The 24,782-nt window shown below is 42.8% G+C and overlaps 1 protein-coding gene across 2 annotated transcripts in view; it reads left to right on the top strand.

The window, feature by feature from the left end:
• Positions 1-24,782, top strand: part of LOC115110276 (zinc finger protein 385C-like) — a 157,490-nt gene that overhangs the window by 127,665 nt on the left and 5,043 nt on the right. For both annotated transcript variants that reach the window (XM_065010081.1, XM_029635780.2), the window contains exons 3-6: positions 4,791-4,901; positions 12,930-13,161; positions 18,902-19,282; positions 21,175-21,368. In XM_065010081.1, the coding sequence (XP_064866153.1) occupies positions 4,791-4,901; positions 12,930-13,161; positions 18,902-19,282; positions 21,175-21,368 (918 nt within the window). The remainder of the gene's footprint in view (positions 1-4,790; positions 4,902-12,929; positions 13,162-18,901; positions 19,283-21,174; positions 21,369-24,782) is intronic.

Genomic DNA, 24,782 nt, shown 5'->3' with positions numbered 1-24,782 from the left:
ACCTCGCTAAGTGACCCCAAACTTTTGAACGGTAGTGTATATAAATATAAGACAAAACACACATCACAACAAGAGAGACAACACTACATAAAGAGAGACCTAAGACAACAACATAGAAAGGCAGCAACACATGACAACACAGCATGGTAGCAACAACATGACAACAACATGGTAGCAGCACAAAACATGGTACAAACATTATTGGGCTCAGACAACAGCACAAAGGGCAAGAAGGTAGAGACAATAATACATCACTCAAAGCTGCCACATCTGTCAGTAAGAGTGTCCATGATTGAGTCTTTGAATGAAGAGATTGAGATAAAACTGTCCAGTTTGAGTGTTTGTTGCAGCTCGTTCCATTCGCTGGCAGCAGCGAACTGAAAAGACGAGCGACACAGGGATGTGTGTGCTTTGGGGACCTTTAACAGAATGTGACTGGATGAGGGCTGCAGTAGATATCTCAGATAGGGGGGAGTGAGGCCTAAGAGGGTTTTATAAATAAGCATCAACCAGGGGGTCTTGCGACGGGTATACAGAGATGACCGGTTTACAGAGGAGTATAGAGTGCAGTGATGTGTCCTATAAGGAGCATTGGTGGCAAATCTGATGGCCGAAAGAAAGAAAGGGTGACAGTGCCACATTGTAGGTCACTGAGCTCTTCAGTACAGGCCATTCTACTGCCAATGTTTGTCTATGTAGATTGTATGATGGTGTGCTCGATTTTATAGCCCTGTCAGTAACAGGGGTGGCTGAAATAGCTAAATCCACTCATTTGAAGGGGTGTCCACATACTTTTGGCCATGTAGTGTATCTGAAAGGCCATTCATAAGGACAGCTTACTGTTTACATCCATTCCCAATTTGCCTGTATAGTGTACAGTTGAAGTCAGAAGTTTACATACACCTCAGCCAAATACATTTAAACTCAGTTTTCCACAATTCCTAACATTTAATCCTCGCCAAAATTCGCTGTCTTAGGTCAGTTAGGATCACCACTTTATTTTAAGAATGTGAAATGTCAGAATAATAGTAGAGAGAATGATTTATTTCAGCTTTTATTTCTTTCATCACACTCCCTGTGGGTCAGAAGTTTACATACACTCAAATAGTATTTGGTAACATTGCCTTTTTAAATTGTTTAACTTGGGTCAAACGTTTCGGGTAGCCTTCCACAAGCTTCCCACAATAAGTTGAATTTTGGCCCATTCCTGCTGACAGAGCTGATGTAACTGAGTCAGGTTTGTAGGCCACCTTGCTTGCACACACTTTTTCAGTTCTGCCCACAAATTTTCCATAGGATTGAGGTCAGGGCTTTGTGATGGCCACTCATATACCTTGACTTTGTTGTCCTTAAGCCATTTTGCCACAACTTTGGCAGTATGCTTGGGGTCATTCTCCATTTGGAAGACCCATTTGCGACCAAGCTTTAACTTTCTGACTGATGTCTTGAGATGTTGCTTCAATATATCCACATAATTTTCCTCCTCATGATGCCATCTATTTTGTGAAGTGCACCAGTCCCTCCTGCAGCAAAGCACCCACACAACATGATGCTGCCACCCCCATGCTTCACGGTTGGGATGGTGTTCTTCGGCTTGCAAGCATCCCCATTTTTCCTCCAAACATAACGATGGTCATTATGGCCAAAACGTTCTATTTTTGTTTCATCAGACCAGAGGATATTTCTCCAAAAAGTACGATCTTTGTCCCCATGTGCAGTTGTAAACCGTAGTCTGGCTTTTTTTATGGTGGATTTGGAGCAGTGGCTTCTTCCTTGCTGAGCGGCCTTTCAGGTTATGTCGACATAGGACTCGGTTTACTGTGGATATAGATACTTTGTACCTGTTTCCTCCAGCATCTTTACAGGGTCCTTTGCTGTTGTTCTGGGATTGATTTGCACTTTTTGCAGCAAAGTACGTTCATCTCCAGGAGACAGAACGCGTCTCCTTCCTGAGCACTATGACGGCTGCGTGGTCCCATGGTGTTTATACTTGTGTGCTATTGTTTGTTTAGATTAGCGTGGTACCTTCAGGCATTTGGAAATTGCTCCCAAGGATGAACCAGACTTGTGGATGTCTACAATTATTTTTCTGAGGTCTTGGCTGATTTATTTGGATTTTCCCATGATGTCAAGCAAAGGGGTACTGAGTTTGAAGGTAGGCCTTGAAATACATCCACAGGTACACCTCCAATTGACTCAAATTATGTCAATTAGCTGATCAGAAGCTTCTAAAGCCATGACATAATTTTCTGGAATTTTCCAAGCTGTTTAAAGGCACAGTCAACTTAGTGTATGTAAACTTCTGACCCACTTGAATTGTGATACAGTGAATTATAAGTGAAATAATCTGTCTGTAACCATTTGTTGGAAAAATTACTTGTGTCATGCACAAAGTAGATGTCCTTACCGACTTGCCAAAACTATAGTTTGTTAACAAGAAATGTGTGGAGTGGTTGAAAAATGAGTTTTAATGATTCCAACATAAGTGTGTGTAAACTTCCGACTTCCACTGTATGTGTTTCAATTTCTTTGGCCCTTTGTTTACAGTGTGTGGACAGTGTGTGTGTATGTTCACCCCCTTTTCCCATCTGTGTGAAGCCCTCTCAAGTTCCACCAACTCTAAATGAAACACATGCCTTTTCAGTCTTCTCCAGCCTACTCTTTACACTCTTTCAAAAGGACTGAGAAAAGGAGGATGAGAGGGAGAGGTGAGACACAGAGATCTGTGGTGCTGATTCACACAGTGGAGGGATGGATGGGTACATGTCCTGTATCATATGGTGGTCTGGGAGCGTGCACGTCTCCTGTATCGGATAGTGGTCTGGGAGTGTGCCAGTGTCTTGTCTCGGAGGGTGGTCTGGGAGCGTGCACGTGTCTAACCCTGCCTAGCCAATCACAAAGCCAGGGAGTAAACTAGCCAACCAGTCAGAGCAGTAGTAGTAGTAGTAGAGCAGTAGTAGTAGTAGCAGTAGTAGTAACAGCTGCATTATTCATACAACCTGCCTTCCAGCACAGAGAAAAACACACCACAAGAAAACGACAGTATCACCACACTATGAAGTCATCTATGAACCACTACTTCTCTAGCATACAGCTAGCAGATGTGCTACATAGCCTTTCGCTTGCCACCAACTCCCTAGAATTCAACCAGCCGTCAAGAGTTAATAACAGCAAATAACACCCACCTCAGACTTCTGGCACAGAATAATTAGCCTATAGCGGCTATGTTACCTAGCTAATATAACACACAGCAGACCAATACAGCTATGGCATTAATCACTAGGACCCTTCGCCCTCTTCCAGTCTCACCTTTCCTCTTTCCTAGTCTGTGTCCTAAATGGCACCCTATTCCCAGTTTAGTGCACTACCTGCCCTGGCCAAAAGTAGTGCACTACATAGGGAATAGGGTGGCATTTGGGACTCAGCCCGAGACATTCATGTTCTCTGGGGCCCGTTGAGGCAGAGGCACACTTTGTTCGGGGCGTGTGCAGGGGGAAGATGAATGCACCTGTCTCACAAGCTAAATAGACCTCAGTCTCCCCCTGCACCTCCCCTGCACTTCAATCATCGTTTCAGCTGCGGCCCGCCGTGAGATAGCTCCTTTCTGCAGAGGGGGACGGGGAGAGAGGAAGAGGGCCGGACAATAGGTGCATTTATACCGGCCTGTTCAGGATGGCTGCAGGCGAACAATGGCCACATTCTTTCAACTCCCTAAAACAAATAGTTGTGTGCGGCGTACCCTGTGAAGGTGGCCAGAGGGCACAGTCTAGAGGAGCTCTGATTCCATGACACAGTTTTGGCTTCGGAAGGGAAAGGTTAGTTACTCCCCGAGGTAGCAGCACTGCACCGCGTTGTTTAAGGAGCCAGAATAGAGGGGTGTAGGGTTACCCTTGAGGGAACAGCAGGCAAGCAGTGTTGCACAGGGAAGAGGTTGTAAGACAGGTGTGTTTAAGGTTGTTTCTATTCCACACCCCACCACACCTGGCCTTTGAAAAAGATTATTTAGAGTCAACACAGAAACAGAGCAGTTTTCTTTGTGTGTGTGTGTGTGTGTGTGTGTGTGTGTGTGTGTGTGTGTGTGTGTGTGTGTGTGTGTGTGTGTGTGTGTGTGTGTGTGTGTGTGTGTGTATATTGAGGGGCAGCCATTGTTTAGTGTTGTGTATCAGACAATAGCCAGTGCCATCCACACACTCAGTGATGCCATGGAAGACATATGTCTGGTTACACTGAGTGTAACATGACTTGCCCAGCACATTGTTCCAACCCAGCCCTCCACAGCCACCCCCCACCTCCCTCTCTGTCTCTGAGGAGAGGACAGCGCGGGGCGAGCCAGACGCCAGGCTGGGGAAGGTCCAGGGTGATTGTTATATTTGATACCGTGCTGAATGAGGGCCACACTGAAATCAGCTGTCATCATGCAATCCAGCCACTCTAATCAAGCCCAGAGCTGTCACCCTGGCTCTGGCCTCACACCCCCTATCAGCTGTGATGGGGAGAGAATATCTTCCCTCCCTCAGGAGTCTGACGGCTTTAGGCACGTAGACAGTAAAACTCATGTGACATATCGTATATATTGTCTGCCCAAAGTCCCTTTCTCTAACTACTTCCCACTATACTGCCCTGGATCAGAGCTCGCATGTCATTGTATCCTCAGGCTGATTTTAGTTGTATCTCCAATTCTCCATGCAGTTTTGTTGTGGTCAAACCCAGTGGATTTATAGGAGTATCAGGGGTCAGAGGTCACAGATGGACTGATAGATTTAGCCCCTGGTCTCCTGTCTGTCCTGCAGATGGACCCGGTGCAGAAGGCGGTGATCAACCACACGTTTGGCGTCCCTCAGCCACTCAAGAAGAAACAGATCATCTCCTGTAACATCTGTCACCTGCGCTTCAACTCCCCGGTAAGAGAGTTGTGTGTGTGTGTGTGTGTGTGTGTGTGTGTGTGTGTGTGTGTGTGTGTGTGTGTGTGTGTGTGTGTGTGTGTGTGTGTGTGTGTGTGTGTGTGTGTGTGTGTGCGTGAGTGTGTGTGTGTGTGTGTGTGTGTGTGTGCATGAGAGGGAGAGAGAGAAAGGAGAGAGAGCGAATAAGGGGGAAGGAAAGTGAGTTGCAGACTTTAGTTGGTAGATTTGACAGTTAGAATAAATACAGATTTATTTGTTCCTTCCTTCTATCTTCTTTAATGTTTAAGGAAATAAAGCCGTTCCAAATTACCTGAGCTCTTATCATCCTGACTGACTCACAGCAGCTTACGTATCTGTGGCGGCTGATAGGGAGTCCAGTCGGGCTCTAAGCATGCATGTGTGTGTGTATCCACGCGCTCGTGAGTGTGTGCATGTCTGTTCCTCTGTGTGAAATGTTCTTATTATTAAATCGTTAGGTATTCATTTGCTTTTCTGTATTTCTGGATATCTGAAGTGTGTGTGTGTGTGTCTGTGTCTGTGTCTGTGTGTACGTACTGCGGTAGGTTGTTTTGGTGCGAGGGATTAGACAGCAGGGAAAGCTTCCATTTATCAGCAAAGAGCAGACACAATCACGAGCCCAGGCAGGAGCCCACATTCTCAACTCCTCTTTTGATTTCTCCCATTCCTGCCACCTCAAACACACACACACACACACACACACACACACACACACACACACACACAGTCACACACACACACAATCACATAAACAAACAACCAATCAAATTGAATGTCTTAAACATACAAACACCTAAGAGTTGGGCAAAGGCTGATTTAAAATAACATTTTAAAAAACCTCTCTTTCTCCCTGTCCCTCTCTCTCCCACATACACACAGAGGAACACACAAATACTGTTTCACACACACACATCCTCTTGAGACTTGATCTTCAAAGAGGAGCAGAGAGACAGAAGAGGGTGAGCTGGGGCTGAGGGGGAAAGGAAAGCAGAGCAGACACTGGCAGGTGTTTTCTCCAGGCTTCACACAGTAGAGCAAATCCCATTCCCATCCTCCCTCCACACAGTGCCAGCTACAGTTGGAGAGAGGTGTCAGGTCTGGGGGTTTGAGGGGGGATGAGAAGGCAGGGGGACACTGAGCTTTAACTTCTTATGGCTGCAATCCCGTTAACGGGATCATTTTCATCAACAACCGCTGAATTGCATAGCGCCACATCCAAATAATATTACTAAAAATATTTATATTCATGAAATCACAAGTGCAATATAGCAAAACACAGCTTAGCCTTTTGTTAATCCACCTGTCATGTCCGATTTTGAAAATATGCTTTACAGCGAAAGCTAGTATCAAAGTAGCTTGGTCACGAAATCAGAAAAGCAATCAAATTAATCGTTTACCTTTGATGCTCTTCGGATGTTTTCACTCACGAGACTCCCAGTTACACAACAAATGTTCCTTTTGTTCCATAAAGATTATTTTTATATCCAAAATACCTCAGTTTGTTTGGTGAGTTATGTTCAGAAATCCACAGGAAAGAGCGATCACGACAACGCAGACGAAAATTCCAAATAGTATCCGTGATGTCCACAGAAACATGTCAAACGTTTTTTATAATCAATCCTCAGGTTGTTTTTAAAATATATAATCAAAAAAATATATCAACTGCAACTGTCTTTTTCAGTAGGAGAGGGAAAAGCAATGGCTGCCCAAACTCTGTTGCGCGAGCAAAACTCATGCGAACACCTGACGGGATGTTATCTTTCTGGCTCATTTTTCAAAATAAAAGCCTGAAACTATGTCTGAAGACTGTTGACACCTTGAAGAAGCGATAGGAAAAGGAATCTGGTTGATATCCCTTTAAATGGAACAAAAGCAGGCTATGGAACATGGAGTTTTCAAAATAGAAGCCACTTCCTGGTTTGATTTTCCTCACGGTTTCGCCTGCAATATCAGTTCTGTTATACTCACAGATAATATTTTGACAGTTTTGGAAACTTTAGAGTGTTTTCTATCCAATACTAATAATAATATGCATATATTAGCAAATGAGACTGAGGAGCTGGCCGTTTACTCTGGGTACCTTTTCATCCAAGCTACTCAATACTGCCCCTGCAGCCATAATTAAACAGCCTATTAACTCCCCATCCCGCATGAGGGAGCATAATCATCGCCTGACACTAATTTGCATAACGCAACGGACATAAATATTCCTAGAAAATATTCCTATTCATGAAAATCACAAATTAAATATATTGAGACACAGCTTATCCTTTTGTTAGTCATCTCAGATTTTCAAAATATGCTTTTACAGCCAAATCTAGACAAGCATTTGTGTAAGTTTATCGATAGCCTAGCATAGCATTTTGTCCAGCTAGCAGCAGGTAACTTGGTCACGGAAATCAGAAAAGCAATCAAATTAAATCGTTTACCTTTGATGAGCTTCGGATGTTTTCACTCACGAGACTCCCAGTTAGATAGTAAATGTTCCTTTTTTCCAAAAATATTATTTTTTGTAGGCGAAATAGCTCCGTTTGTTCTTCACGTTTGGCTGAGAAATCGCCCGGACATTGCAGTCACGAAAACGGCGAAAAATATTCCAAATTAGCTCCATAATATCGACAGAAACATGGCAAACGTTGTTTATAATCAATCCTCAAGGTGTTTTTCAAATATCTATTCGATTGTCCATCGGGACAATTAGTTTTTCAGTAGGACCGATTGGAGTAATGGCTACCTCTGTATTTTACGCAAGAATCTCACTGGGAGCATCAGGTGACCACTTGCGCAATGTAGCCGCTTACGGATATTCTTCAACATAAATGCGTAAAACTACGTCACAATGCTGTAGACACCTTCGGGAATACGGAGAAAGAGTAATCTGGTTGATAGCCCATTCACTGCTCAATAGGGACGCATTGGAACGCAGAGCTTCCAAAACATGAGGCACTTCCGGATTGGATTTTTCTCAGGCTTTCGCCTGCAACATCAGTTCTGTTATACTCACAGACAATATTTATACAGTTTTGGAAAATTTAGAGAGTTTTCTATCCTAAGCTGTCAATTATATGCATATTCTAACATCTTGTCCTGACAAAATATCCAGTTTACTATGGGAACTTTTTTTTCTCCAAAAATTAAAATACTGCCCCTAGTCACAACAGAAGGAAGGAGGAAAACTTCCTCAGTCAAACTGTAAATAAACTTCAAATGGAAAATGAGATGTCTATATAAGTATTTATTTACAGTATATTGTATACTATTTATTATTAGATATTGTTTATTATCTCCACGCTCTGTCATGTTTATTTGAAATATAAAGAATATTTGTTAACGTACATTCGATGTTGCACATGGAATAGTCAGACAGAGGCCTTATTTAAAGAACGTGTCATAAGAAGAATTTATTCAACTTCTATAGCGCTTTTCATTGCAGAAAGAGTCTCAAAGCCTGCATTCATGTCTGGTAGTGTGACGTGACAGTCAGTGCCTTTAAAATGCTAAGTGCTCATGCTAATGTTCATTTCACACTCCCTGTGTCTCCCTGTCTCTCCGTGTGTCGCGTACTGTATGGCTCGGAGTTGGACTGGAGAGCGGAGAACGTACGGGGGCTGAAAGAGAGCAGAGCTGATTTGTCACAGCACAATAATCTCATAAGCATTTTCACGGCCGATCAGTCAGACGACATGGTGAAATATTATAGTCCAAGTAGTGTTTATAGAAGTGTTGATGGCTGTTGGTGGTTTATTTATAGCCAGAGCTCCCGACACAGAACAGTAGGTACATCATTTGTTTTGTTAATACTGTACACAGCGGACATATTCAACTGCATATAGCCAAAGACCATGGTCTGCCTTGGTTTTTACTTTTACCCACATTGCTTTGTTGTCATATGAGGTGTGTGTGTGTGTGTGTGTGTGTGTGTGTGTGTGTGTGTGTGTGTGTGTGTGTGTGTGTGTGTGTGTGTGTGTGTGTGTGTGTGTGTGTGTGTGTGTCGTGCATGCATGCATGCGTGCATGCGTGCAGTACCATGGCTATTAAGGTTATTATGGAGGCTGAGGCAGTTGAGAGAAGATACAAAACCAAGAGAAGCATCAGTGTGTTGTATTCATTCTAATGAGAAGGTCTCATTGTGTGAGAGAAGCTTAATTGAACAGGGTGAGTCACTTCCACGCTTCTCTCTATCACTTAGGATTCCTTCATTGGCTTGCCCATCAAAGTAGAACCCACTCTTTCTCTTCTTTCTCAGTTCTTCCCCACAATTCATTTCAGGTCTATTTGCGGCTTGGATTATTGTCTGACTTCTTTGCATTTATATGGCGAGATAGGAAATTCTTCGAATTCTAAAGAGGAGCTGGATAGAGATACGGCTGTGAGGTCATAATTATGAGGTCATGACAGAGCAGAACACACAGACAGCCAGAGTGAGGAATGCATTTACTTGATCAATTCTGAGCTAACTATTTGTCTTGCTGTTTGTGCAGTAGCCTTGATATTTCACAGTCACCATGGTTTCAGTCAATCAGCACCCAGGAGCGAAAATATTTTCAGTTTTTTTTTTTGGTGCAATTTTCACAAGTATATGGTTAATTTTCACAAGTATATGGTTAATTTTCACAAGTATATGGTTAATTTTCACAAGTATATGGTTAATTTTCACAAGTATATGGTTAATTTTCACAAGTATATGGTTAATTTTCACAAGTATATGGTTAATTTTCACAAGTATATGGTTAATTTTCACAAGTATATGGTTAATTTTCACAAGTATATGGTTAATTTTCACAAGTATATGGTTAATTTTCATAACTCTTAGATCAAAGCTCAAAACAGATCGTCAAAAAGGCAGCTGTTTCAAACTCTAAACACATTTTCAACTGACTAAGAACAACACACCAATTCATACAGTCACTTTGTCACCAATCTTAATCAGTGTTTCATCTAGAAATACATGTTTCAAATTTCAATACATCTATATATAAAGTAATTTCACAATGCAAAGTTCACATTACTTTTGATATGATTCTCTTCTCTTTTGTAAAAATATATTTGACTATTACTTAATCCGATTGGTTAAACCTATAGATTTGACATGTATACTGGTTTTTCTGCTACAGATTTAGAAAACTATCAATAAAATGTGTGTCTGTAAAGTAGAAACATAAAATGTATGATATATACTTGAATGTACTGCTTTGATGATGACTATTACAAATTCACTTCACAGTAAGTTGAAAAAAAATCTGATCCAGTATTGACACGATCAAGAGAAATACGGTTTGTAACGAATCAAATCAAAGTGTATTGGTCGCACATATAAGTACACATATAAGTACACATATAAGCAGATGGTACAGCAGGTACAGTGAAATGCTTGTGTTTCTAGCTCCTGCAGGGCAGGAATACATTTATCAATACAATATCAATACGTAAATCACCCTGAATGTCCAAAACAAGAAAGAAATGCATCCCCAGAATGAAGTTGCTCGGGTCTTTTTGACACTGGCAGTTCTGCAATACCTTAATATATGCCATTTATCCAAAGTGACAAAAGTCCACACATTTTGGTATGTGTCCCCAGTGGGAATCGAACCCAAAACTCTGGTATTGCTTGTGCCACGCGCTTATGAACTGAGCCATGTCCAGGAACACTACAATACATGTGTCAAATACAATACTGTAAAGTACAATACATGATTACAATACAGGTGGAAGATGTATGATTGTTATCCCTGTAAACGTACCACCCTCCTTCAGGGGATCGGTGAGGCATGAAATAACATCAACCCAGTCCTATGTCAGGCTTGGATTCATCATACCGAAAGGTTTTTCCCCAAGTGCATGAATAATAAGGATATTTACTGCGATTTTGATGACAACCTATATGGCCAAATGCTCAAGACAGGCGTGATGCAAACTAGTACCTGTTAAACATGATGTTTCTGTCATTTCTTTAATTTGTTACATTGTGAAAGATGTCTTTAATGATCACACCGTTGATCACACATGGGATATAAATGATGGAAATTTGATGTTCAGTCACTTTTAATGGGTAGTACAAGTGTATTACAGTGTAATGTACTGTAATTTACAGTACCGTAGCATCTACATTCAAATAGCAATTTTGAAACGTTTATCTTACATTTTTGCTTTTGCTAACTGGTTGTTAAAATAACTACATTGAGAAGATATCATTATGTTGTGTTTTGGTGATTAAACTAATGTACTCATTATATTTCACAGTAAACTTATATGTTGTATCAATGGTTGTGTGGTGAAAGACGTCTGCAAACCAAATGAATGCACAATGAAAGGTTTTGAATGTAAGACTGGCTGTGTTAGAAGTGTTACCAGTTGGGAGTTTTGTACTAAGAGTTTTGACAATTCACCACAAACTTGAGAAAATTGTACCAAACTGTATTCTTACAGTAATGAACGTTAGTCTAGATGAAAGCTTGAACTACTGACACCACTCCACCCAGAACTAATGCAGTTTGTCAAAACAAACATAATTTGATTTATGGTTGTAATGGGTCCTATGTGTAGCTTGTGTAGCAAGTCAGGCGCAGGACAGCAGACATGAGTAATCAACGTACTTTTACTCAAAATGTCAAACATACAAAGTAACAAATACACGCACACCATGACAGACCGAAAATACAATAAACAATCACTCACAAAAAAACATGGGGGAACAGAGGGTTAAATAATGAAACAGTAATTTTGGGATTGAAATCAGGTGTGTAAAACAAAGACAAAACAAATGGAAAATGAAAAGTGGATCGTTGGTGGCTAGAAGGCCGGTGACGTCGACCGCCGCCCAAACAATGAGAGGGACCGACTTAGGCGGAAGTCGTGAAAATGGTGTGGTTCTGTTTGAGAGAGAGAGAGTCTGTCTGTGGGGGGTATGTATGTGTTTGTGGGGGTATGTAATGCCTTGTTAATAATGAAACAATAATTTATCCTTCTTTGTAGTCATCCATCACTCCAACGAGGCTGAGGTGGTATTAATACAGGTCTCAGCTCAAAGCCTGTTTACATTTTAACGAGAGATGTCTTCATCGATTCATCTGCTATTTCTATTTGCTCTGATAGCGGGGGATTTTCTCATGGATTGAGCTGGGTCATGATAATTATTTAAATGTGAAGGTAAAATGTGCTGCGGAGTGTGTATGCCCATTTTGGAGAATGTATGTGTGTGTTTTGAGTGTGTCTGAGAATGTGACAGAATGTGTGTGTTCTCTACTGGGTGTGTGTGCAGTTCATTTGTGTATGCACGTGTGTACAGTACACTTGGTATGTAGTGTGTTGTGTTTGTGTGGTGTGTGCGTGTGTGTGTGCGGTCTGCAGGGTCTGTCTCAGCGTGCCTATTTAGTATTCTGATTTAGAGATAGAATCCTGTCTCTTTTTGCACATTCCACATGCAATTATACCTCTGGCCTCCCACTGTGCCAGTGCTCTTATCAGGTAGGAACAGACTCTCTCCTTCACACAGGCAGCAGTGTGTGTTTGTGTGTGTGTGTGTTTGTGCATGTGTCAGACCTGGGTTCAAATATGTATTTGAATATTTGTTATTTAAATAATTATTTTCTGTGTATTTTAATATTTTCAAATAATGTGGCCTGAATCAACTACTTCCATTTAAAAGTATTTTCAAATAATGTTCGAAATAACCTATTACAAATGCCTGGGTTAAATGCATGGGAGTGCATTTGAGTCAGTGTATTGGAGTATTTTCAAATACTTTCCATGATATTTCTAAATACATTCCAATATTCAACTACTTGTCTTTTCAAATAAAAAATATCTGAATATTCACTTCCAAGTGTCTTTGAAAGTAATTGAAATGTCCTAAATAGTATTTGAACCCAGGTCTTGAAAATGTCATCTCTACTTTTGCAGAGGTACTGTATATTTGAGTGTTTTCAATGTGCATGTCTTACAGCAGTTTATGGATAAGTGCTACTGCTAACCTTCCTGTGGTGTTTCTGCTCTCTGTGGGGTCCCTTCCAGAACCAGGCAGAGGCGCACTATAAGGGGCATAAACATGCCCGGAAGCTGAAAGCCATGGAGACCCAGAAGAACCGTCAGCGTCGACTTGGGGAAGCTACGACCACAGGCAAGGAGAGAGACCGGGAACGAGACCGAGAACGGGACAGGGAGAGGGCTAAGACTGCTGCAACTGTTACACTTCCCACTGAGACCCTCCCCGCACTCATGGACACAGGCCCGATGGAGGCAACGAGTAAGTTAACTGAGAGGGAGAAAAGGGAAAAACAGAAACCCATCTATATTCACTCTGTGTAGTTGATCGTTCTTTCAAATTTTCTCTCCTTTTTCTGTAGATTCTTTTCTGCTTTTCCCCTTTGCTCACTTATCTTCCCTCATCCCTCTCTTTCCCCCTTTAGTCTTCTCCATCCTACCTCTTATCCATCTACTTTCTTTCCATCACTTTCCACCCCTAATCCCTCTTCCTTCCTTTCATCTGTTTCCTCTCCTCCCATTTCTCTCCGGTCCTCCCATCTTCCTCCTCTATCCCTCTCCCTTCATCTCATCTCTTTCCCTCCATCACTCTCTCATCTCTTCCGGTACTTTGTCATTATTATTTCTTGATGCTATCCTGTCCCCCCCTCACTCTCTCTCTCCCCTGTGTTATTTAATGTCTGTTGTTTAAAGTTTAACAACAGGAGGGCCTGTCCCACACATACCCATGTTCCTGATCATGGTGTATGAGAGGATAGGACGGCGGTGCCTCCAAACATCCAATCGTAACCCCCAGTGGTCCCCAGGTCCCTCCCAGCTGGGCCTTATATCCAATCTGTCCCCCGTGGTGGTGGATGGTGGCTCTGAGCCTGGGGGATTGTTTGCTTACCCCCAACTTTCTCAATTTACTTTCCCTGCACCCTTCCACTCTGTTTGCCATGCTTGTAGAGAAAGGCCTGGTCCCTGTACAGGAGTTCCTAAAGAGTTCTGTGAAGTCAAGGAATGATCTGACTGCAGCACACTTGTATGTGTCCCAAATGGCACCCTATTCTCTATGTAGTGCACTCTTTTTGACCGGTCAAAAGTAGCACACCACAGAGGGAATAGGGTGCTATTTGGGACGCAGGCATACTGTTTGTGACATGAGAGAAATCTCCCACAATGGACCTGACTAGACTATGGATGTATCTCCTGAGTCTGGGACCAATACAATGAAATGTAGCGGTAGTCTTTTGATGAAGCCAGTAGAGAGCATCCATTACATTACATGATTGATCTCATTTAGGATCAGGAGCCCTGTTTATTCATCTGCAGCGATGGGACTCGAGGATCTGTCTGACAGACTAGTTTCCTCCTCTATCCTGTATATCGCTCCTTCATCCCTCCCTCCCTCCATCTATCCCTCCATCACTCTGGCCTGAAAAATATTACTGCAAGACCTGAATTTCAAACTAATTTCTTTCTGATGCTAGAGGGAATATTAGTGAGAAGAGATAGGACGGTATCAGGGTGAAGTGAGGTGTGGGTTGGGAGAGAGTCTACACTTTCCTTTCCCCCAGCACTCACTGACTGACTCACTCTCTCTCTCTCCGAGAGGAGAAACTGGACAAAGGACTGGGAGCAAGATAACGCTCTCTCTCATCAAATCTAATTTTAATATTCTGTCGTCGTAGAGCAAGGTCTGAAAGGGGGGATGCAGCGGCTGGGACGAAAAGAGTAGAAAATGAGAGATAAGATTAAATGAAAGGTAGAGTGAGAGATGGGGTAGAGGAGAGGGGGAGCAAGAGAGGCGGTGGAAAGAGAAAGTAGATAAGCTGTGCCTATTTTTTATGTTGTAAATCATTTTACAGTTCTGAGGCAATTTTGCAAGGAGGTACGCTCTTTAATAAGCCACATTGTGTGATTGGCCCGATGTGAAATTGAAATGCAGCAGAGCGAGCCAGCGGCGGCGAGCGATACAATGCCAAACTGTAATTGGAGAACACTCAAAATTAACACTGAAATTATCTCTGTCTGTCATCAAACTCAGCATGGCAGGTGCCAATCGGACCATAATGCCCATGTTGTCGCCCATTGGGAACCAATCAAGGGCTAGATTCCATCATATCCACACTAGCCGACTAGCCGAGTCGCATTAGCAGCTGTGTTACAAGTTAGAACATTGGCATGTGTCATGTAATCTACACCTCGATTAGGCTGATATAAATGATTATTATTATTTTATTGAATGATTTTCCAGTTGAGAAGAGAGCACGAGAGAGAGCGAGAGAGAGAGAGAGAGATCGGCATACTGGTGCCTAGAGACACTGGGCCGGCCGGCCGGCATCGTCAATGACAACCATCAATCACCTCAGCGTTTGATTGACTCTTTTGTTGAAGCTGTCTCCAAGGGGAACAGAACTCAGACGCCTCTGTAATGATGAAATATAGTGTGGATTTCCCTTGAGGAAGTTGTCCATTTTCTTTAAGAGTGTCACGGACTAGTGATTCTAGATAAGCTGGTGTGTGTGTGTGTGTGTGTGTGTGTGTGTGTGTGTGTGTGTGTGTGTGTGTGTGTGTGTGTGTGTGTGTGTGTGTGTGTGTGTGTGCGTACACACTGCTGGTTTAATGAACATGGTTGTGAGGGCTCACCACTACTCCGCTAGTGTGTGAGCTTGTTTAACAGTCTTCTAATCAGAATATTAATATAGCTACTAGCTCTATGACAACAGTCAGCTCTGTCATGTAGTCAATACTCTCTGACTCTACAGTTTACAGATACAGTATTCAGATACTGCACGGTTTACAGTCTGAGCCCTACACACTGATTTAATTGGACTGTTCTGCCTTTCCATGGTCAAATAAACGACTGACTCGCAACAAGACATCGATCTGAACATCGATTCTTTGCAGGAGAGGGATTTGTAGCCCTCCACTCCTCAGACAGTGTGGGGCTCTTCCCTGCCAATACACTGGCCTTAGAGCTGACAGCCAGCGTTGGGGTGACAGTCACTTCAGTCAGGGAACATTTGGAATGAGTGAGGAGGACACTGACTGACAGAAGGTGTTGCCCAAAGGCAATCCTTCTGCTTACCCAAAGATGTATCTGTGTCGTGCTACTCTGCAACATCACTGCCATGGTCCTTTTTCTTTTTAAGACATTTGGTCTAAGACGTAAGGATACTATTTGATTTTGAGTTGTTGGACAATTCAAAGTCATGCTGGATCATGTTTTATATCTATCTGTATAATGTGCACCAATGTGGGAAGAACTTACCAGAAGTTCCTACAGAGTTAGTCCTTATACAGTATTTATAGAGCCCCTCAGTGGAGGTGTTGTAATACCCATAAAACCTAGTGGTCAAACAGGGAAATGGTTCCAATCATTTTTCCACCATTCATTTTCCCATAGGGAATTTTAGAAACACTTCAAATAAGCACTGTTTCGTGTAGACTTACCCTGACGTGACGTTTTGATAACCATGTAAATCTCTCTCGGACAAGGGGACATAACGCCTTGTATTCAGGACATAAAGTTCATTTCTTTGCCACTTTGCAGTTTTACTTTAGTGCCTTATTGCAAACAGGATGCATGTTTGGGAATATTTTTTATTCTATACAGGCTTCCTTCTTTTCACTCTGTCATTTAGTATTGTGGAGTAACTACAATTTTGTTGATCCCTCAGTTTTCTCCGATCACAGCCATTAAACTCTGTAACTGTTTTAATGTCACCATTGGATTCCTGGTGAAATCTCTGAGCGGTTTCCTTCCTCTCCGGAAACTTAGTTAGGAAGGACGCCTGCATCTTTGTAGTAACTGGAATGGGACCTTACAGAGATGAGGTAGTCATAAAAAAATCATGTTAAAGACTATTATTGCACACTGAGTGAATCCATGCAACTTATTATGTGACTTGTTAAGCACATTTTTACTCCAGAGCTTATTTAGGCTTGTGTGGAAGTACCACCAGAGGGCAGGCTGGACTCACGGATAGTAGCCCAACTAGGCATGTGAGTCAAGGGGACCTGAGGCAATTAAGCACAGCTGATGGTACTAATGACCTATTATCTTTTCCCTACAAGAGAGAGGAGGGAACCAGCAAGAAAGAGGATAAACCTATCTCTGGAAGATGGCTACCAAGAGAGAGAAGCTAACCATGAAGAACCATTAAGACGGTGACAAACCCGTGACTTTTGTTGTAGTTTAATGATAATCGTATTGTGTTCCTGTTTCATCTCGAGAAGATCTGTTTTTCCTTGGGAGATTTTCATTATGTTGGAGTGTTTGTATTGACCAAAATGACTTTGTCCGCTCACACTTGCCATAACAAAGCGGTTGAATACTTATTGACTCAAGACATTTGAACTTTTAATTTTTAATGAATTTGTAAACATATTGTAAAAAAAAAATTCAATTTAGAGACTATGGGGTATTGTGACACAATCTCAATTTAATCCATTTTAAATTCAGGCTTTAACACAACAAAATGTGGAAAAAGTCAAGGGTGTGAATACTTTCTGAGGCACTTTAAGTGAACACCGATACAATACCTAAAACATTCTTGCTCAGAATAAAACCTTTCGTGAGTTTGAGGGACTAATTCTCACAATCCTCTGTCCTCCTCTCTGGGCCTCCTGCTAAATCCATTGATCGCTATCCATCCCCTCCAGAGTCTTCTCAGGTGGCCCGATCTTTGTCTTTCACATAAGCCCAGGATCATACCAATCCCCTGCTGGAGGGGGGACCTGAATCTCCCAGGGTTCAGTCTCGCATTACATTACAGAGAGGAAGGATTATCTAATCTCAGCCTTCTAGGGTTCCTTCTCCTCCGGAAGGAGAACGATAAGGAAGAGTCCTTATCTCCATGATGAATTTACTCTGGGACTTAGAAGAGAAAATCAATGGGGCCAGTAGGATTGTGGAGGGTGCTTCAGTTCGGCTGGCGCCTATCCGAACTCGGCTAGCCGAACCGACCGAGTGTGCTCGCAAACTCCCTTAAAAGGCCTTCACTTTAAAAACGAGAAATAACGGCAATTGTACTGTTTTTCCATTTTGAGATGACATAGCCAGTACGCACAGGCTATGCATACATAGCCAGTATGCACTCAAAATAGTCAGAATCAAATCTGTCATTAATTTTTAGGTTTTTGCCGAAGACATCTTAGTCACGCAATTTTACATCTAACAGATGTTTGGTGCAGTATTTTTCAATGGAAAATTTGCATGAAAACGAGTCGTCTCTTGTTGAATGACAAAGACTTTATTAAAGGATCCCTACTGTTGAACAATCACAGATGAAGGGGCGTAGATCCCGCCTCCAAACTGGCTTGCCTCCAGAAAAATAATTCTGTGCCTGAACAGCCGAAAAACCCCTCACCGAAGTCCAAGACATCACAAAATGTGTGTGTGTGTGTGTGCGTAATGCAGCTCCAGTGACTTATGGGCTGGGCCCGGCAGTCAATGCATTTGTTTAAATTGACTGAGCCCTAGGACCATAAGTTGATATTTGGAGAGAAAGAATATCTACCCTGTGTTAGTCTAGTCTGGCCCTCGGGGTTAATAACAAAGACTGATAGTATAGCTGAAATGTCACAAAGCTAACAAATGAAATGCATTGGAAAATGTTAATTCCAATGTTTTGTCTTCAAACTCTTCATGATCATTTATAGATAAATGACTGAACAGAAATGAGCAAATTCTCCAAGTTAGGCTCAAATGAGAACAACCATCATTTGATGTCACTTTTCACTCCCAAATGTATTGCTGCTTTTACAATCTGTTACCATAATCTATAAACCTGTTCTGTAATATGAAGTGTTTGAAGGCAGTACTTTGGAATGAGCATTTACCAATGCATGTCATATGTTAGCATTTCAGCTATACTATCAGAGGTACAGACTAGATTAACACCGCAACTGTAGACCTCGGTGGCTTTCTTCAGGCATTAAGCTCTTCGCTCTTCCGTAACCACCAGTGTAATGTTCAGTGACTGACCACTGCCTCCTCTCCTTCCCCTCCCCAGATTTGCTGCCTGCTGACCTGGAGCGAGTGGTGAATTGTGAGGCTGTGAAGCTGGGCAAAAGCCCCGGCAGCAGCAGCTCTGTGATGCTGACCCCTGTATCTGAGGTGTCCTCCATGGAGCTGGCCACCCTGTCCCCCGGGCCCCAGGGAGAGGTGTCCCCCTCCTCACAGGCCTCAGAGAGCGGAGCCTCAGACACCAGTGGTCCCGAGCAAGGCCCAGAGGCCCCTGGAACAGCCCTGGAGTCAGTTAGCCAGCCGGACACTTCCAGTACAGAGGGGGGTGAGGATGACAAGGACCCCAAGAGGATCAAGCCACACCTCCACTGTCCCGTGTGCAAGGTCACGGTCAACTCTACATCTCAGCTGGAGGCACACAACAGTGGTACAAACACGACAGTCTCTGGCGTAGCACACCCCGCAGCCCCTCAGATAGCATAAGATCACATCATAAGCCATGATTTATTTATTTTTATTACAGGTTATTAGCTTTAAAACTGAGAAAAAACTAAATCTACAGAAAATGTGTAGAATAGCAGGAAATTAGCTTTAAAATGGCAATTTTCTCTCTGCCCCAATGACAAATATATATATATATATATATACAGTTGAAGTCGGATGTTTACATACACCTCAGCCAAATACACTTAAACTCAGTTTTTCACAATTCCTGACATTTAATCCTCGTAAAAATTCCCTGTCTTAGGTCAGTTAGGATGACCACTTTATTTTAAGAATAAGAAATGTCAGAATAATAGTAGAGAGAATGATTTATTTCAGCTTTTATTTCTTTCATCACATTCCCAGTGGGTCAGAAGTTTACATACACTCAAATAGTATTTGGTAGCATTGCCTTTAAATGGTTTAACTTGGGTCAAATGTTTCAGGTAGCTTTCCATAAGCTTCCCACAATAAATTGGGTGAATTTTGGCCCATTCCTCCTGGGCTCCTTGCTCGCACACACTTTTTCAGTTCTGCCCACCAATTTCCTATGGGATTGAGTTCAGGACTTTGTGATGGCCACTCCAATACCTTGACTTTGTTGTCCTTAAGCCATTTTGCCACAACTTTGGAAGTATGCTTGGGGTCATTCTCCATTTGGAAGACTCATTTGCGACCAAGCTTTAACTTTCTGACTGATGTCTTGAGATGTTGCTTCAATATATCCACATAATTTTCCTCATGATGCCATCTATTTTGTGAAGTGCACCAGTCCCTCCTGCAGCAAAGCACCCACACAACATGATGCTGCCACCCCCGTGCTTCACGGTTGGGATGGTGTTCTTCGGCTTGCAAGCCTCCCCATTTTTCCTCCAAACATAACGATGGTCATTATGGCCAAAACGTTCTATTTTTGTTTCATCAGACCAGAGGATATTTCTCCAAAAAGTACGATCTTTGTCCCCATGTGCAGTTGTAAACCTTAGTCTGGCTTTTTTTTATGGTGGATTTTTAGCAGTGGCTTCTTCCTTGCTGAGCGGCCTTTCAGGTTATGTCGCTATAGGACTCGTTTTACTGTGGATATAGATACTTTTGCACTTGTTTCCTCCAACATCTTCACAAGATCCTTTGCTGTTGTTCTGGGATTGATTTTCACTTTTTGCTCCAAAGTACATTCATCTCCAGGAGACAGAACGCGTCTCCTTCCTGAGCACTATGACGGTTGCGTGGTCCCATGGTGTTTATACTTGCGTACTATTGTTTGTACAGACGAATGTGGTAACTTCAGGCGTTTGGAAATTGCTCCCAAGGATGAACCAGACTTGTGGAGTCTACAATTATTTTTCTGAGGTCTTGGCTGATTTCTTTTGATTTTTCCATTATGTGAAGCAAAGAGCCATTGAGTTTGAAGGTAGGCTTTGAAATACATCCACAGGTACACCTCCAATTCACTCAAATTATGACAATTAGCTGATCAGAAGCTTCTAAAGCCATGACATAATTTTCTGGAATTTTCCAAGCTGTTTAAAGGCACAGTCAACGTAGTGTATGTAAACTAATGACCCACTGGAATTGTGATACAGTGAATTATAAGTGAAATAATCTGTCTGTAAACAATTGTTGGAAAAATGACTTGTCTCATGCACAAAGTAGATGTCCTAACCGACTTGCCAAAACTATTGTTTGTTAACAAGAAATGTGTGGAGTGGTTGAAAAACGAGTTTTAATGATTCCAACCTAAGTGTATGTAAATTTCCAACTTCAACTGTATATATATATACTGTACCTGCTCCAGAGTGTATCTGACATTCGCTTCATCCAAATCCACTCCTCCAGGTACGAAGCACAAACAAATGCTGGAGGGCCAGAGCGTCCAGCCGCGGCGCCGGGGGAAGATGGCGGGGGCTGGGGGGCGCTCGGCCTGCAAGAGCAAGCGCCTGGGCACAAAGGGCAGCGTGGGGGTGGCCAGCAAGAACTTCCACTGCGAGGTGTGTGAGATCTACGTCAACTCGGAGACCCAGCTCAGCCAGGTGAGGAGGCTTGGGGTCGAGGGGAGGGTGGCAGGGGAGGACTGGGGGTTTCACAGGGTGAGCAGGGTTCAGCAGTGGGGAGAGAAGTGAAACAGGTATAATTTCATATGTTGACTTCCTGAGTGGATCTGAGGTGATTGGACTGGACAAGATCTGGTTTCATGTTCTCTCACAGTGAGGCCAGTGTGCCACTAGTCTATGTAGAGATCTGACACACTGGGTCTCTTTCCTCCTCCACTAAACGTGTCCTGACAGTGTTCTGAATTGATGGAGCTCAAAATGTCTGGAAAGAGTGGAGAATATTGTGAACGTAGCCATGGGAGATAGACAGGGAGAGATATGACCCTCTGGGCTACTCAGTACTCCTGGCGCTGTTTGCGTGACATGAATGGTGAGAAGAGGAAAGAGTGGAGAATATTGTGAACGTAGCCATGGGAGATAGACCGGGAGAGATATGACCCTCTGGGCTACTCAGTACTCCTGGCGCTGTTTGCGTGACATGAATGGTGAGAAGAGGAAAGAGTGGAGAATATTGTGAACGCAGCCATGGGAGATAGACCGTGAGAGATATGACCCTCTGGGCTACTCAGTACTCCTGGCGCTGTTTGCGTGACATGAATGGTGAAAAGAGGAAAGAGTGGAGAATATTGTGAACGTAGCCATGGGAGATGGACAGGGAGAGATATGACCCTCTGGGCTACTCAGTACTCCTGGCGCTGTTTGCGTGACATGAATGGTGAGAAGAGGAAAGAGTGGAGAATATTGTGAACGCAGCCATGGGAGATAGACCGGGAGAGATATGACCCTCTGGGCTACTCAGTACTCCTGGCGCTGTTTGCGTGACATGAATGGTGAAAAGAGGAAAGAGTGGAGAATATTGTGAACGTAGCCATGGGAGATGGACAGGGAGAGATATGACCCTCTGGGCTACTCAGTACTCCTGGCGCTGTTTGCGTGACATGAATGGTGAGAAGAGGAAAGAGTGGAGAATATTGTGAACGTAGCCATGGGAGATAGACCGGGAGAGATATGACCCTCTGGGCTACTCAGTACTCCTGGCGCTGTTTGCGTGACATGAATGGTGAGAAGAGGAAAGAGTGGAGAATATTGTGAACGCAGCCATGGGAGATAGACCGGGAGAGATATGACCCTCTGGGCTACTCAGTACTCCTGGCGCTGTTTGCGTGACATGAATGGTGAAAAGAGGAAAGAGTGGAGAATATTGTGAACGTAGCCATGGGAGATGGACAGGGAGAGATATGACCCTCTGGGCTACTCAGTACTCCTGGCGCTGTTTGCGTGACATGAATGGTGAGAAGAGGAAAGAGTGGAGAATATTGTGAACGCAGCCATGGGAGATAGACCGGGAGAGATATGACCCTCTGGGCTACTCAGTACTCCTGGCGCTGTTTGCGTGACATGAATGGTGAAAAGAGGAAAGAGTGGAGAATATTGTGAACGTAGCCATGGGAGATGGACAGGGAGAGATATGACCCTCTGGGCTACTCAGTACTCCTGGCGCTGTTTGCGTGACATGAATGGTGAGAAGAGGAAAGAGAGGGTGGTTGTAGGTAACTTTGCACACCCTGAGAAGTGCTTGATAGAGAGTGCTAACTGAATAAGACTCTCATTCAAATGCCCCTTGTCCTGCATTGTTTTTGGCTTTGTGTGGGGTTATCAGTTATTCATCCTTTAAGGTCACATTGAGATTGAAATCTCTTTTTCAAGTGTATCCTGTCACATGACAAATACATTTTGATTTGACACACACAGACAGATGATGTCACTACAGTAGATGTTGAAAGGACAGACTATAGAACTACCTCTTCAAACAAAATTAACACTTGATTTCTTGGTTGGACTTTTTCCACATTTTGTTACATTACAGCCTTTTAAAATTGATTAAATAGTTTTTTAGCAAATATATCAAATAAAAAAAACAGAAATATTACATTTACATACAGTTTATGTCGGAAGTGTACATACACTTAGGTTGGAGTCATTAAAACTTGTTTTTCAACCACTCCACAAATGTATTGTTAAGAAACTAGTTTTGGCAAGTCGGTTAGGACATCTACTTTGTGCATGACACAAGTTCCTTTTTCCAACAATTGTTTACAGACAGATTATTTCACTTATAATTCACTGTATCACAATTCCAGTGGGTCATTAGTTTACATACACTAAGTTGACTGCATTTAAACAGCTTGGAAAAATTCAGAAAATGATGTCATGGCTTTAGAAGCTTTTCATAGGCTAATTGACATCGTTTGAGTCAATTGGAGGTGTACATGTGGATGTGTTTCAAAGCCTACCTTAAAATCAGTGCCTCTTTGCTTGACATCATGAGAAAGTTTTTTTTCAAATTCAGCCAAGACCTCAGAAAAAAAATTGTAGACCTCCACAAGTCTGGTTCATCCTTGGGAGCAATTTCCAAATGCCTGACGGTACCACGTTCATCTGTACAAACAATAGTACGCAAGTATAAACACCATGGGACCACGCAGCCGTCATACCTCTCAGGAAGGAGACGCGTTCTGGCTCCTAGAGATGAACGTACGTTGGTGTGAAAGGTGCAAATCAATCCCAGAACACCTTGTGAAGATGCTGGAGGAAACATGTACAAAAGTATCTATATCCACAGTAAAACGAGTCCTGTATCGACACAACCTGAAAGGCCGCTCAGCAAGGAAGAAGCCAGTGCTCCAAAACCGCCGGTTTGAAACTGCACATGGTGACAAAGATTGTACTTTTTGGAGAAATATCCTCTGATCTGTTGAAACAAAAATAGAACTGTTTGGAGGAAAAAGGGGGAGGCTTGCAAGCCGAAGAACACTATCCCAACCGTGAAGCACGGGGGTGGCAGCATCATGGTGTGTGGGGGCTTTGCTGCAGGAGGGACTGGTGCACTTCACAAAATAGATGGCATCATGAAGAGGAATATTATGTGGATATATTGAAGCAACATCTCAAGACATCAGTCAGGAAGTTAAAGCTTGGTTGCAAATGGGTCTTCCAAATGGAGAATGACCCCAAGCATACTTCCAAAGTTGTGGCAAAATGGCTTAAGGACAACAAAGTCAAGGTATTGGAGTGACCATCACAAAGTCCTGACCTCAATCATATAGAACATTTGTGGGCAGAATTGAACAAGCGTGTGCGAGCAAGGAGGCTTACAAACCTGACTCAGTTACCCCAGCTCTGCCAGGAGGAATGGGCCAAAATTCACCCAACTACTGGTGGGAAGGTTGTGGAAGGCTACCCAAAACATTTGACCCAAATGAAACAATTTAAAGGTAATGCTACCAAATACTAATTAAGTATATGAAAACTTCTGACCCACTGGGAATGTGATGAAAGAAATAGAAGCTGAAATTAAATTGTTGATCCTAACTGACCTAAGACAGGGATTCT

Source organism: Oncorhynchus nerka, linkage group LG26 (assembly GCF_034236695.1).
Source record: "Oncorhynchus nerka isolate Pitt River linkage group LG26, Oner_Uvic_2.0, whole genome shotgun sequence".
NCBI lineage: Eukaryota > Metazoa > Chordata > Actinopteri > Salmoniformes > Salmonidae > Oncorhynchus > Oncorhynchus nerka.
Note: the sequence above shows the minus strand (reverse complement) of the source record. Positions and strands in the feature narration are given on the sequence as shown.